The 15,977-nt window shown below is 45.0% G+C and overlaps 1 protein-coding gene across 1 annotated transcript in view; it reads left to right on the forward strand.

Annotated features, from left to right (window-relative positions):
- cyp27b1 (cytochrome P450, family 27, subfamily B, polypeptide 1) overlaps positions 1-15,374 on the forward strand; it is a 55,315-nt gene extending 39,941 nt beyond the window's left edge. Inside the window, exons 6-9 of the mRNA XM_069906088.1 lie at positions 2,206-2,372; positions 3,179-3,260; positions 7,709-7,906; positions 9,000-15,374. Of these exons, the coding sequence (XP_069762189.1) occupies positions 2,206-2,372; positions 3,179-3,260; positions 7,709-7,906; positions 9,000-9,113 (561 nt within the window). The 3' untranslated portion in view covers positions 9,114-15,374. The remainder of the gene's footprint in view (positions 1-2,205; positions 2,373-3,178; positions 3,261-7,708; positions 7,907-8,999) is intronic.
- The last annotated feature ends 603 nt before the right edge of the window (positions 15,375-15,977 follow it).

Below are 15,977 nucleotides of genomic sequence, written 5' to 3' on the forward strand. Positions count from 1 at the left end.
AACAAAATGGTTGGGGGGAGGAGCACGGTTCCACAGGCAGGAGGTAATAGGTGGATAAGGGAGGGAGGGCACCATAGCAAACAAGGGGAGGGGGAATGGCTCTGTGAGTGGAGAGCTGGAGGGAAGGAGAGAGAGGGACAGGGAAGAGAGGGAGAACTGGGAGTGAGCTAGCAAAAACCGGAGAAGTTGACATTAGTGCCATCTGGTTGGAGAGTTCCCAGATGGGAAATCAGGCTTTGCTCCTGAGAATGGCTGGTGCAGAAGGAGGAGAGGTGACCTGCTGGAAACGCCTTGATTCATGAAGGGGTTTGACAGGGTGTGGATTCTAGAATTGGGACATGTGAATTTGGAATTAAAAAGTTGCACATTTAAGGAGGAATTTCTCAGAGGGTCACAAATCCTTAGAGACTCTGAGGCAGACCCATTGAGTCCATTCACACGGACACCTGGGGACATGAGGTGTGAGCAGGAAAGTGGGACTGAGGCCACCTTTGAGTCTTGCTGAATGGTGGAGCAGCCTGCCCACCTCCACTGCTTGTGTTCTTTTTATGTAGTCGGGAGGAGAAAAGTACAGAAGAAACCTAAACATGACTGTTTCACAGGGAAGGGGACTCAGAAACTTTGAGCAGAGAACAAAGAGTAGCATAGCCAAAAAATAGGTTAGGAATGTCTGATGTAGAGTAAAGGCAGGACCAGGGGCCAGAACATCCATGTGGGAATCAAAGTTTTTCCACTGCATCTCTCTCAGGACCTCCCAATGGACGAGGTGTGGGTGCTGTTGGAACATAGCCTCCAATTTATGCACAACAAGATTTCATAAAGTCATCGCATTCAGATGGTTTAGTTTTGAAGAGATGGTCTTTGAGGTCTAAATACTGACCACAATTCACCTTCTTTTCAAAGTATTGGCATCTTTTGTATCGATGCACTATTGCAGATGGGGCCTTAGTTTGAGGTTTCATCCAAAGATGGAAGTTCCTTCAGATATCCAGCACTCCCCCTCCGACTGTGTGGTATTCCCTCCCTTCCCCTCCAACAGTCAGAATCAGAATTTATTGTCATGAACATGTCACAAAATTTGTTGTTTTGCGGCAGCGTCACAGTTCAAACATTTATATAAACCACCTTACAGAATAAATAAAAATAGTGTTAGAAAAAGTTAAGTCAGGGAGTGTCTGTGATTCATTGATCATTTAGGAATCTGATGGCAGTGGGGAAGAAGCTGTTCTTGTGCTGCTGAGTGACCATCTTTAGGCTCCTGTACCTTTTCCCCAATGGTAGCAGAGTGAAGAGGGCATGGCCTAGGTGGTGGGGTCTTTGATGATAGAGGCTACTTTTTTAAGACACCGCCTCCTGTAGATGTCCTCAATGGAGTGGTCTGGTGCCTGTGATGTCGCAGGCTGAGTTAACAACCCTCTTGAGTTTATTCTTGTCCTGAGAGTTGGCACCTCCATACCAGGCAGTGATGCAACCAGCGAGAATGCTCTTCACGGTCCACCTGTAGAGGTTTATGAGAGTTTTTGGTGACATACCGAATCTCCTTAGACACCTCACAAAGTGAGGTGCTTTGTGATTGCAATGACGTGGAAACTCCAGGACAGATCCTCTGAGATGTTAACACCCAGGAAATTAAAGTTCTTCCTCCCTCCATACCGTCCTCTCTGCCTCACAGTCTAGATGACAGAAGACCACAATCTCAAAGTTTGAGCAAGAGGTCTGCTTCCAGCTTGGAACACTGATCGGAGAGTCGAGGGAGAATTCACGCTCGTTCTCATCTCCAATGCTTCCTCACAACAAAGGTGGCTACTTTCTGCCAGCTCTCAGAGTAATCTCATTCTCCAAGCATTTTTCCCACATTCCCATGAACTCTCCCCACCTCCCACCGCCCCCCCCTCAGATTCTACCACTCACACATTGCAGGTGATTCACAGCAGCCAATTCAACCACCAACCCACACGTTTTTGGGACACGAGTTGAAACCGGAACCTGGAACCCCACGAGGTCACAGGGATAACATGCAAACTCCACACAGAAGTTGGCATTGAACCGGGGTTTCTGGAGGAGTGAGGCAGCTATTTTACTCAATGCATCACTGTCCTTCCCCAGTTGAAAGCTTGCAGCATTGACTGAAAGTTAACCGGGGACCTCGGCCTTCTCTTTAATGCTAATTCTGATTCGCTGTGTTCCCTTCTCCCATTTGGGTAGATTTCTAGCACAATGTCATGGAGTCTTTACGAGTTGGCCCGACACCCAGATATTCAGGCAGCCCTGCACCGGGAAATAAGAGAGACTGTTGGCGACAAGCCCTTCCCCTCAGCTGCGGATGTGGCAAAGATTCCCCTTCTGAAAGCCGTTGTGAAAGAAGTACTGAGGTGAGCGGTGGAAAGGGTGTCGCTGGATGGCAAGTGTTGGTTTCTTCATCCATCTTCTCCCCACCCGTTTCCCTCCACCCCTTCTCTCAAGTTCAAGTTTATTATCATCCAACTGTACATATCCAACCCAATGAAACAGCGTTTCTCCAGATGATGGTGCACACAATACATGGAATGTAATCACATATACACATGAAGATTTTTTTAAAAATTTGAATTTAGACATACAGCACAGTAACAGGCCTTTTTGGCCCATGAACCCATGCCACCCAATTAGACCCAGTTTATTTTGAACCTCCAGGAAAAACCCATGCAGGCAAGGGGAGAATGTGCAAACACCTTGCAGACAGTGCCAGATTTGAACCCCGGTCTCTGGCACTGTAACACCATTGCACTAACTGCTACACTAACTGTGCTAAATATGTATAAATATTTTGGGATGATTTTCTCAGTTGCAGGACACTGTTCATCGATCTCACTGCCTGCGGGAAGAAGCAATTTCCCAGCTTGGCAGTCCTGATTTTGATGCTCCTGTACCTCCTTCCTGATGGTAGTGGGTCAAAGATACTGAGACCCCAGTGACCCTCTCTGCTGTTTTGAGGATCCTTTACAGCAACTGTACTGACCTCCCCATTGGTCTCAGACCAGTTCTAAGACTGGAGGAGAGTTGAGCTGTTGGCACAGTCTTGGGTATGTGCTAGAAGCCCACCCCACGTTTCCTTTTCTCCCAACCTCTGGTTTCTGACTGCACGTGCCACTGAAACACGCCTGTAAATGTCCCCGCTTTTTTTTTTTGCATTTCCTAGGCTATATCCTGTCATACCAGGTAATGCTCGTGTGATTCCAAATAAAGATATCCAGATTGGTGAATACATCATTCCCCAAAAAGTGAGTGCAGTGTTTCATTAGTGGCTTTGAAGTATTTGGCGACATTGCAGGTGCTATTTAATGCTGGGGGTAAGAGACTGGGAGAAATGTGTGCAGATGTGAGATCAGATCAAATACTATTTATTGTCATGCAATTTTTTTTCCAAAAATATACTTTATTCACAATAAATTATTTGCAATGCAAGAAAACTGTTCAAGACTTTTTACATTCATAATGTCAATCGTATCGATACATTCTCTTCATTCTTTTCTTAATACCCCTTTACCACCCCTGTGGCACCTTGTCACTTCCCCTCCCGCTGTTGTTTGAGGGACTTCCCCTCAGTGTCAGCCCCTCAGTTACCAGTAATGGGAGGACTCTAGACTGTGGTCCTTCCCCACAGTGCCCTCATGTTGGCTGCACCCAGCCTCAGTGTGTTCCTCAGCACGTACTCCTGCAGTCTGGAATGTGCCGGTCGGCAGCGTTCCCTCACCGACATCTCCATGGGCTGAAAGACCAGCAGGTTTCAGGCAGGCCAAAGCATCTTTCACCAGCAGTTCTGGATGTCAGACAGTGTGTGTCCCCAGGAACAACCCACAGATCAGAGAGTCCTCTGTCACACTGCTGCTGGGGATGAACTGTCACAAAAACCCTTGTATCTTTCTCCACACACTCTTTGCGAATCTGCATTCATCTCCTCTTCACCGCAGCTGTCCCGAGGACATGTAATAAAACAGAAATGTAATATTGCACAAAATTGCCTTAGTCTGCCATAAGGCAGAGAAGAATTCGCTATGAGTATTGCCCAGAACCCCTTACAGTTAGCGAAAGAGAAGTAAAAGAGAGGTATTTTTAACGTATACAGGTTTATTCAAATAACATAAAGCTACATAAATTGTACACAGAACAACATCTAAACATACTGTACTAATTACATTCGCAATAAGTGGCAAATTAATACCACCCCCTCTGTTATGTACACTTTGCAGGTCAGATGAAAACCCAGTTATCACTACTGACAATGCATTCAATACCCTGGTGGTATCCCCTCGGATACTGCATGCTCCTGCTCCTTTACGTAACCCCGAAAGAAGGGCAGGCAGTTGGCTCACCCTGGATACTTGACTGCCGCCATCTTGACCCGTGAATAGCTAGTTTGGCCGAGCCCAAAAGCAACCCCCACAAGCACTGGGCGACTGTAGATCAGGAGTGCGGGAGCTGAAATGCAGCCAGAATTTGAGGGGTAGCCCCTTCAGGTGGTCAAAGAGGGCTGCAACCACTCACACTCCATGTACACTCCTCGTCTGACTCAGGAAGCAGTTACCCGGCACCGCTCGGTGCACTCTCAAGCAAAAGAGAGCCCTCTCTGAGTTACTGAGTGTCCGCGGATTCACCTCCAGTGCTTCTGCAGCCACACAGAGTTTAGTTTGAACCGTCGGAAACCCAAGCTCCAGATCCCAACCTCCAACACGGTGAGGAAGCCTTCAGCGCCCGAGGCCTAACGGGAGCCCTCAGCGCCCTTTTGAATCCTGGTTCCGATACTTGGTTTGCATGAGCCAGTCTCCAGCAGCCCAGTATGAGTCCTTTGACCTTAAGTCACCGGTAGCCTGTGTTGGCTTCCTCACCAACAGCTCACCTCCTGTGTGGGCTCTTCAACCGCAGAGCCTCTTGCTGGTCCACTGCCCTGGTCACCATCCTTGGGGTCATCTCCTCCTTTTCAAATGTGTTCCCCCATTACTAGTGCCCTGCTTCCTGGCCTGCTGCTGCCCCAGAGTCTAAAAGCCCCTCATGGGCATTGCCGTACATAGGCACTGCCGTCTTGGGACCAGACTCCACAGTTGGAGGATTTTAAAATAAATCACCATTGGCTCCCTAACAGGCCATTTAAAGCCTGTACAGAGCCGTTGGTATGTGGACCAGATGGTTGGACTCCATGGGGGAGCGATGTCTCCACGGGTCGGCTCCACTGGCCATTACAGCAGCTCTGGTAGCACCGCCATTACTTTTGTTTTTCCTTTTTAGCCTTTCTCTACCCTTCTCCCTCACACCGGCGGATCTGTCCCCAATGGCAGTCGGGTTGTACTGGGACTGGTGACTGCCCATACTTCCACAAGGGCAGCCCTTCAACCCCACAGAAGGTCACCGCCCTTCTGCAGCAGGACCTCACCCACTCAATCCAAGGAACGCAGTTGCTTCTGTGCCCCTACAAGTGGCTTCCCCATGTGTCTAGCGCCTCGCTCTTCCCTCGATTGCTTCAGTTGGTGCCAGGCCTTTGAGAACTGCCGATGTATTTTCAGACAAGGGCCCCCACCCCCCAACCTGACCAAGACCTGCACAGATTCAAGGGCCTCTCACTGGGAAGGAACACGAGTGTACCTTGGTAGCAGGCCTTACAACCCCACTATTGAACAGTGGAAGGACATGCCCCTCTAATGGAATATAATATTTAGTTTACTGCGCACTTTCTGACAATTTGGTGTTTTCTTAAAACAAATTATTAGGTGCAACCAGCTGGAAGAGGCCTCCCACAGAAATGTACTTAACACCTAGTGACCTTTGCACTACTGCCAACACATTTTTCGCACTCTCAGCCAACAGTGAATATTTATTACTTATTTCTTTCCTTTTTATATTTATTATCTGATTTATTTTCTCTGCATGGTAGCTCATGTGTTTATTATACTTAAGTTGTTGTTAGTGTGGTTTGCATACCTGTGTGGCTTCAGCAAGTCTTTCAGTGTACCTGTACAGGTTGTACCTCCCTTATCCGGCGCTCTGTGGCCTGGCAACTCCTGTGGCCTGAAACGTTTGAATCTGCAGCCGTTAGTACAAACTCCCTACAGACAGCGCTGGTCTCTAACCCCGGTCCTGACCACTGGTACTGTAAAGGCGTTGCACTAACCGCGCTGCCCCACAGTATTATTTCCTGTTTTAAACTTTACCTTTGTTATGTTTACATAGGGGGTTCCCTTAGGGGTCATTTTCTGTGGTTCAGCAATGACCAGGTCCCAATGTTGCCGGATTAAAGAAGTACAACAACCTGTACTTGTGTGTGTAACAATAATGTAATTGGATATGATAAGAAGAAAGGTGAGAATTGATTTTTGGTCTGTGAAAGGAGAGAGAGCGAGAGTCTCGCTCTCTCTCTCTCCCTCCCTCTCCCCTTTCCTTCTGAGTCCTTTTAAGATCTGTTGCACCCCTCACCCTTGCAGACAAGCACACAAATACACTTACTCGCAGACTGTGTGAGCGCTCTCCTCCTTGCACTGCCCTGCGTGCGCGTTCTGCCCCCTCTTGCAGAGATTCACACTCCCATAAATCCATACTTCTTTCTGCACACTTCCGCACACTCTCGCGTACACAACACAGAAGGAATGTCGACCATTCTTTTTCCCCTGCTGATGCTGCTCGACTTGCTGAGCTCCTCCAGCAGATCATGCTCAGCGTTAGATTCCAGCATCTGCGGTCTCCAGCATATCTCCTTTTGGCTGAAACGATGATCTGTTCTCTTCCATGGAAGCTACCTTTGTGTGTCTTTACTGTGAGACCACTTAATTGGCTTAAATGTAACTATTTCTGTACCAAATCCCTTTGATTTCTTATGTATGTAGAAGCAGATATTAAACGAATGAATGAGAAAAAGTGATACAGGCCCTTCAGCCCACGATGTTGTGCCAACTGATAGATTCCTACCAAATAAAAATACTAAACCCTCTCTACCCCGTAACCCTCTATTTTCCTTTTATCCATGTGCCCGTCTTAAGAGTCTCTTAAATGCCCCTAATGTTTCAGCCTCCACCCCCACCCCTGGAATGGCATTCCAGGCACTCACAACTCACTGTGTTTAAAAAAAAAACCTGCCCTGACATCTCCCCTAAACGTCCCTCCCTTCACTTTTTACATGTCCTCTGGTGTTTGCTGATCTTGCCCTGGGGGAAAAGAGGCACTTTCTGTCCACCCTATCGATGCCTCAGAATCTTGTAGACCTCTACCAAGTCTCCTCTCATCCTTCTATGCTCCAAAGAGAAAAGTCCAGCTTACCTTACCTCATAAGACATATTTTCCAATCCAACAACTTCCTGGTAAATCCCCTCTGCACCCTCTCCAACATCCTTCCTATAATGAGGTGACAGCCAGAGATTTGTTTCAGCATAACCTCTCGACTCTTGAACACAATCCCCCGACTAATGAAGCCTGGCATCCCATAGGCCTTCTTAACTATCCTATCAACTTGCGCGGTGACCTTGAGAGATCTATGGATTTCAACCCTAAGCAGCAACCTGTCACTCAGAGACTCTGAGATTTCTCTGAGCATCCAAGTGTTTTGTTGGTTATGATGCGTGTGTGTGTGTGTGTGTGTGTGTGTGTGTGTGTGTGTGTGTGTGTGTGTGTGTGTGTGTGTGTGTGAGAGAGAGAGACAGACAGATCATTGTTCTGATGAAGCTCTGTTCTCCATCCTTCTGCCCAGACTCTGATTACTCTGTGTCACTATGCAACCTCAAGAGACAAAGATATCTTCCCCAACCCCGAATGTTTTCAGCCGTTGCGATGGCTTCACAAGGACGACACTTTTCATCCTTACGCTTCGATTCCTTTTGGCTTTGGGAAGCGAAGCTGCATTGGCAGAAGAATCGCAGAGCTGGAAGTCTACCTGGCTCTGGCAAGAGTACGTTGGAGCTCTGTGCAGATTTAAATTTTACATTTTGACCTACAGCCTCTTCAGCCCATGCCGCCCAATTACATCCCATTGACCTACAACCCCTGGTACATTTTATACAGTGGGTGGAAACCAGAGCCCCCGGGGAGAACCCATGCAGACATGGGGAGAACGTACAGACTCCTTACATACCAGCGCAGGATTCAAACCGAATTGCTGGCGCCATAAAGGCTTTGCGCTAAGCACTACGCCAAACGTGCCGCCCTAAGGTGTGGAAGGTGGAAGTTCAAGTCCCACATTGGAAACTGGGAATTCAACCTTATGAAATAGAATGGCAAAGTGGGAATAAGAAATTGGCATCGGTCCAAGTGACCATGAATCTGATGAATGCTTCTATTTTAAAAGGACAAAGCAATCAGTAATGAACAGAATAGCTGACCTTGGCTTATCTGGTTTACGGTAACTCCAGACCCAGAACCTGTCACGTTTGGAAAGGTTTAGCCCTTCTCTGGCCTGTTACACCATTCAGTTGGACAGGTGACTGTGCCGCTTTCCTGCCTGAAATAGTAAAAACACACTAAAATGCTGGAGGAACTCAGCTGGTCTTGCAGCTTTCTTTGCCTATTCCTCGAAGAAACGCTCAGACCTGAAACGTCGGAAATATATTTTTACCTCCTATGGACGCTGCGAGATTGGCTGAGTTCCTCCAGCGTTTCTGTGTGTTTTTACTACAATCACAGCGTCTACAGACTTTCAAATTACACTCCCACTTGAATTCAACAGTTAGGTCAGCACTTTCCGGGTGAGAACATGTCAGATTTCCCCTGCTCTCTGTGAGATAAAGCTTCCCAACACTCCCTGCCAAAGGTTTAGGCTGTAAATTTAAACTGGCAGCCCTTGTTCTGAACTCTGTATCTGATTGAACCCTCTTGCTGTGAACTTATGCTCAGCTTGACAATTGATCTGAGGGAAAACAGCTGGTCTTTACATTTTAACCCTTCAAGCACCAATATTACCCCCTGACAAATGCAATGTCCTGTCTGCATTGTCAAATCTTCCTCACTGAACTAATCCCGATCCCGATGTGTTGATTCCTTTTCAGATCATGACCCACTTTGAGGTGAGACAGGAGATTGAGGGAAGCATCATCAAGCCAATGACCAGAACTGTCCTGGTGCCAGAGAAGGAGATCAATCTTCAATTTGTCGACCGATGACGAGGTGTACTGTGAACAGCCTCAGCACTCCAAATGAGAGAGCCCAAATCCTTTTGACCTCAACCCTCTGAAGCTCCACAACAGCAGTTTAAGTCAGTCCCAATGACTTGCTGGCTTGGACATCTTTCTCTCTCCCACTTGCCCTGTTGTGGAAGAACAGTAGGGAAGCTTTGGTTCAACCACTGACAGTATCCCAAACACTGTCAGAGTCGCTGCTCCTTGTGTTGACATCGCCATCATAAACCAAGGCAAGAGACTGGTGGACACCCAGTCTATTTCCTGATTAGATCAACATTGCCTTCAAATCTGTGGAGTGATAGCATGGGAATAGCCCACTATGTCTACACTCACCAGTGGGCATCCATCCACATCAATCCCATTTTCCAACACTTCAAATTTTTTCCTTATGACCTTAAATTTAAATTTTCTAGTTTTTGATATTTCTACCCTAGTTAAAAGACTGATTGAAGTGATTGCACTGGACAACGATTATTTTACAAAAGGTTCGCTTCCTGGAAAAAAACACTGGGGATTATGATCGATAACTTCAAACTGAACACAAAGGTAATTTCAGATTTGCTGTATAATGCAGGAAGCTGGAGAAACATTAAATTAACTTTTATTGAATTTAGCATGTTTAATCGCATAACGATGCTGACACATTATGACCTAAAAATTCTTTGCTACTGATTTTCATTTGTACTCAGCATCTGATGCCTTTCATGTCAGTGTCCAACAATAGTCAGCCAGTTGCCCTGATCCCGCTTTTTCATGGTTGCAATGTCCTGGTAAAACCTTTCACCCTGTTCGTCACTGACGGCAACAAGATCAGCAGGGAAGGAGTCCATATGCGAATGCATAAATTAATTTTCAATGACATGCTGCACTTTGGCAAGGTTCCACATGGGAAGTTGGTCAGAAAGGTTCAGACACTAGGTATTCATGGGAAGGTAGTCACCATGGATTTGACATTGGGTACACGGGAGAAGCTAGAGAGTAGTGGTGGATGACCGGACCTCTGTGACTAGTGGTGTGCCTCAGGGATCGGTGCTAGGACCATTGTTGTTGGTCATCTATGTCAATGATCTGGATGATAATGTAGTAAATTGGACCATAAAATTTGCAGATGACACAAAGATTGAAGGTGTTATGGACAGTGAAGAAGGTTTCCAAAGCTTGCAGAGGGATCTTGACCAGCTGGGAAATGGGCTGAACAATGGCAGATGGAATTTAATGCAGACAAGTGTGAGGTGTTGCATTTTGGAAGGGGAAACCAAGAAAGGACATACACGGTAACTGGTCGGGCACTGAGGAGTGCAGTAGAACAGAGGGATCTGGGAATACAGATACACAATTCCCTGAAATTGCAGGTGAATAGGGTTGTAAAAACGGTTTTTGGCATCTTGGCCTTCATAAATCAAAGTATTGAGTACAGGAGTTGGGATGTTATTTTAAAGTTGTATAAGACATTGGTGAGGCCAAATTTGGAGTATTGTGTGCAGTTTTGGTCACCTAACTACAGTAAAGATATCAATAAGAAAGAAAGAGGCCAGAGAAGATTTACTAGGATGTTGCCCGGACTTCAGGATCTGAGTTACAGGGAAAGACAAAACAGGTTAGGACTTTATTCCCTGGAGCGTAGAAGAATGAGGGGAGATTTGATCAAGGTATTTAAAATTATGAGGGGTCTAGACAGAGTAAATGTAGGTGAGCTTTTTCCACTGAGAGTCGGTGAGATACAAACCAGAGGCCATGGGTTAAGGGTGAAAGGGGAACAGTTTATGGGGATCAGGGGAAGGCATCTTCACGCAGAGCTGAGGTGGTGAATGTGGGGTAAATTTTAATTTTTAAGAAGTATTTGGGCAGGTACATGGATTGGAGGGCTATGGTCAGGATGCAGGTCAGTGGAACAAGGGAAAATAATAGTTCAGCATGGGCTAGAAGGGCCAAAGGGTCTCTTTCTGTGCTGTAATGTTCTGTGGTTCATGGTTTTGTATGCTTATAGACTAAAAATATAGCAGTAAATCTCAAAAATAGGTTATATCTAAAATAAAAGGTACGCGATAGGAAAATTTTAAGGTGATTTTCATGATTAGTAGCCCAAAATCCATAAAATACACCCAAAAGTGTTCAGGAAGCAAAATCTTCATTGTCCAGTGTTATTTATCTCTCATATTTTTACATGCTTCTCTCAGGTCACCCCTCAGACTCCAACCATATATAACTATATAACAATTTACAGTACGGATTTGCTTCTCCCATATCCACATCATGATAAATCACTGATGTCCTTTCTGGCACATCAAGAAACAAATTTGTATATTTCAAAATTCTTTCTTTCAACTGCATCAGTTCTTGTGATTTAAGATGGCCTAACTTTTCCTCCAAATTTTCCAAAATTTCTGAGTTAGACAGGAACACAGGAACCATGGTTTCTTTAAGGTTACCCTCATAAGACTCTGTTTCCATAATCTTATGATCAATTCTGTCAACAACTAACACCTCAGATACAGATTGTTCTTCACTACCCTTATCCTCATAATAAGGTTTCAACATATTTATACGACAAACCTGAGTTTTATTCCTTCGATCTGGAGTGTTAACAACATAGTTAACATCATTCAGTTTTGATTTAGCTCTCCAAACATGTGTTGGAAACAAAATTAAAACTTTACTTCCTGTCTTAAAATTCCTCACTTGAGCTTTCCTGTCAAATAAACGCTTCATTTTATAACCATATAACATTTTATAGTTTGGAAACAGGCCATCTTGGCCCCTCTAGTTCACACCCATTTACGTGAAATTCCACTAGTTCCACCTACCTGCTCCCTGACCATAACCCTCCAACCCCCTCACATCCACGTACTCATCTAGCTTCCTCTTAAATGACAGAATTGACCCTGCCACAACTACCTCTTCCAGAAGGTCATTCCACTCAGCCACCACCCTGAGTGAAGAAGCATCCTCTTGTATTACTCCTTAAGTTTTGCCCCCTAACCCTTAACTTATGACCCCTTGTTCCATTCTCCCCTACCCTCAGGGGAAAGAGCCTATTCACATCTACTCTATCTATTCCCCTCATAATTTTAAATACCTCTATCAAATCCCCTCTCAACCTTCTTCGCTCCAACAAATAAAGACCCAGTCTAACCAATCTTTCTCCGTATTCAAGATACTGGAATTCAGGCAAAATTTTTGTAAACCTTCTTTGCACCCTCTCTACCTTATTGATATCCTTCCTATAATTTGGAGACCAGAACTGCACACAATACTCCAAACTTGTCCTCACCAAAGCCTTAAACAGTCTCAACATCACCTCCCAGCTCTTATATTCTATGCTATGATTTATAAAGGCCAGCATACCAAAAGCCTTCTTCACCTTCTACATGGGAATCTACCTTCAAGGAACACTGAACTGTTATTCCAAGATCCTTCTGTTCCTCTGCATTCCTCAATGCCTTCCCTTTCACTGAATATGTCCTATTTTGGTTATTCTTCCAAAAATGAAGCACCTCACACTTACCTACATTAAACTCCATCTGCCACCTTTCAGCCCACCTTTTCAAACAGTCCAAATTCTTGTGTAGTCCATGAAAACCATCTTCACTATCCACAACTCCCCCTATTTTTATATCGTCCATATATTTACTCACCCAATTTACCACCCTGTCATCCAAATCATTAATGTAAATGACGAACAACAAAGGACCCAACACCGATCCCTGAGGCATACCGCTCATCACCGGCCTCCATCCTGACAGACGCTCTGGTGCCTATCTTCCAGCCACCGTTGAACCCATCTGACTATCTCTATATTAATCCCTAGAGACTGAACCTTCCTCACTAACCTTTCATGTGGAACCTTATTGAAAGCCTTACTAAAATCCAAATAGACCACATCAACTGCTCTACCTTCATCAACCTTTCTGGTCACCTCTTCAAAAAATTCAACAAGATTTGTCAAACAAGACTTTCTCCTCACAAACCCATGTTGGGTGTCCCTGACCAATGCCTGCCTTTCCAGATATTTATACATATTATCTCTAAGAATTCCTTCCATTAGTTTCCCCACCAACAATGTCAAACTTACTGGCTGATAATTTCTTGGCTCTCTCCTTGCACCCTTTTTAAACAGCGGAACCACATTTGCAACCCGCCAATCCCGCGGCACCACACCTTCCTCCAGTGACCGTTGAAAAATCACCTTCAGGGCCTCTGCTATTTCCTCCCTGACCTCCCTTAAGGACCTGGGAAAAATCCCATCAGGACCAGGAGACTTATCTACCTTTATATACCCCAGCAGTTCTAAAATCCCCTCTTTACTAATCTTTATCTTTTCCATAACTAACCCCTTTGCCTCACCTATCCTACACAATTCAATATCTCTTTCCCTCGTGAACGCTGATGAGAAGAATTTATTCAATATCTTTCCCCATCTCATATGGTTCCTCACACATTCTTCCGCTCTGATTTTCCAGTGGACCTATTCTATCCTTAACTTTCCTTTTGCTGTTCACATATTTGTAAAAACCCTTTGGATTTCCTTTCACCCTATTTGCTATAGCCCTCTCGTACCTTCTTTTTGCCTTTCTAATTTCCCTCTTAAGGTTCTTTCTACAATCTATGTATCGTCCATACATCTCATCAATCCTTTGCTTCTTGTATTTAATATAAGCCTCCCTCTTATCCCAAACCAACTTCCTAATCTCTCTAGAAAACCATGGCTCCCTTGAACATTTGGCCTTGCCTTTTATCCTGACAGGAACATAAAGATTCTGCACTCTCAAAATCTCACTTTTAAATGTTCCCCAATTCTCCTCAACGTCCTTTCCAGAAAAAAGATCAGCCCAAACTACTCCCTGCAAATCCCTTCTCATTTTTCAAATCTGGCTTTCCCCCACTCAAAGACCATCTTTGGACCAGACCTATCCTTTTCCATAATTAACCTGAAACTAATGGTATCATTATGACGTTCCAGATTAAACAACCCACATTTGTCCGACCTCTCCTTATTGCAAATAGTCTCTCTAATCCAGACAGTATCCTGGTGAAGCTCTTCTGCACCCTCTCCAAAGCCTCCACATCCTTTCTGTAATGTGGAAAACAGAACAACACACAATACTCCACATGTGCCCTCACCAAAGTTTTGTACAACCTCAACCTGACTTCCTGACTTTTATACTCAATGCCATGATCAATGAAAGCAGGCATGTTGTACCACCCTGCCCACATTGTACCACTCACTCACATTGTACTCCTCACCCACAATGTACACTTTGCCCATGTTGTACCCCTCTACCCACGTTATACCACCTCACTCACATTGCACTCCTCAGCCACATTGTACCCCTCATCCACGTTGTACACCTCACCCACTTACGTTGTAATTTTCGGGGAGTGATGGACTTGCTCTTCAAGATTCCTCTGGACATCAATGCATCCAAGGGTCCTGCTATTTACAGCAAAAGTCCTAAAATCTGTACTGCTCAGGGATTGGGTAATTTTTGGATTTTATGGATTCTCGGTCAGTACATCTGTGGTGCTTATGCAAGGCACGCACACACGCATGCAAGCAAAAATCAAGTGTTTTCAAGAAATCCGGATTCTTGAGTGGTCCGGATTTCTGGCAACTGGATTTTTGGACTTTTACTGTACTTTTGTGTACTTTCCTCTTGGATTTTTACCTTCCAAAGTGAGTTTCTCAAAGCTGAACGTCCAAAACTTTCAGAGAATAAGTGGCCATCAGTTTTATTCTGTAATTTTATTCTGTAATAATGAATACATTTCAGATATAAATTTTTTTCTTCCATAAGCAAAATTTCAAATTTTGACTGCCTTGGCAATCTTAAAGTATGTTCAGGATTATCCAAGAGTAAAGCTCGAATTTGGTAATAACAAAAAAAGAGTACTTTGTGGAATTACATATTTTTCCTTCTTTGTAACAATCTTGTACAATTTTAATTCCTTTCTGATCCCATATTTTCAAAAGTTGATTATTAAGCATAAAAGGAAAAAGTTTATTCTGGTACAGAGGTGTCTTCACTGAAATTTTCCCCGTACCTATTTCTTCATTTATCAAATTCCATAATTGATCTTGCGCTAACAGTATCGAATGGGTCTCTTCATCCAGAAGAGTGCTGGAGAAACTCAGCAGGTCACGCAGCGTCTGTAGGGAAGTAAAGGGTGACCAACGTTTTGGGCCTGAGCCCTTCGTCAGGGTATGAGCAAAAAGCCGGCAAGCACCTGAATAAAAGGGTTGGGGGCAGGGGGGCAGAGGCAGGGGGAGATGCGCAGGCTAACAGGTGTGAGGGTAGAAGAGAGAAAAGCTGAGGAATGTTGAGAGAGGGGGGGTAGCTCTCTGGAGAGGAAAGGGTGTGGGGAGTTGGAGGAAAGGAGACAGGGCAATAGGGAAAGAGAGAGATTGGGGGGTGGTGGGTTTACAGAAACTAGAGGTTGATGTCAGTGCCATCTGACTGGAGAGTGCCCAGACGGAACATTAGGTGTTGATCCACAATTTGCATGTTGCTTCAGTTTGGCAGTGCCTGAGACCATGGACAGATGTGTTGGTGTGGGAATGGCATGCGGAATTGAAATGGGTGGTGTATTGGCCTATGTGTTGTGTGGTTTAATGTTAAAAAGTGACAGTTTGCCTTAGAGAGCCAAGGTAAAGGTGGACTGCTGAGAGAGTGGGAAACGGACTGAGCATGTGCAGAAAATGATCTAAAAATCTCTGGACTTGGACGATAAACCACCACTGGGGGTGCTACGGAGTGGAAGGAGGCCCAGAGCATGAGTCATGGTCTGTAGGACAGTTTAGAATGTTGGGCATTTCGTAAAGGGATGACTATTCTGAAGGCAGCCAGA

Source organism: Narcine bancroftii, chromosome 12 (assembly GCF_036971445.1).
Source record: "Narcine bancroftii isolate sNarBan1 chromosome 12, sNarBan1.hap1, whole genome shotgun sequence".
Classification (NCBI taxonomy): Eukaryota; Metazoa; Chordata; class Chondrichthyes; order Torpediniformes; family Narcinidae; genus Narcine; species Narcine bancroftii.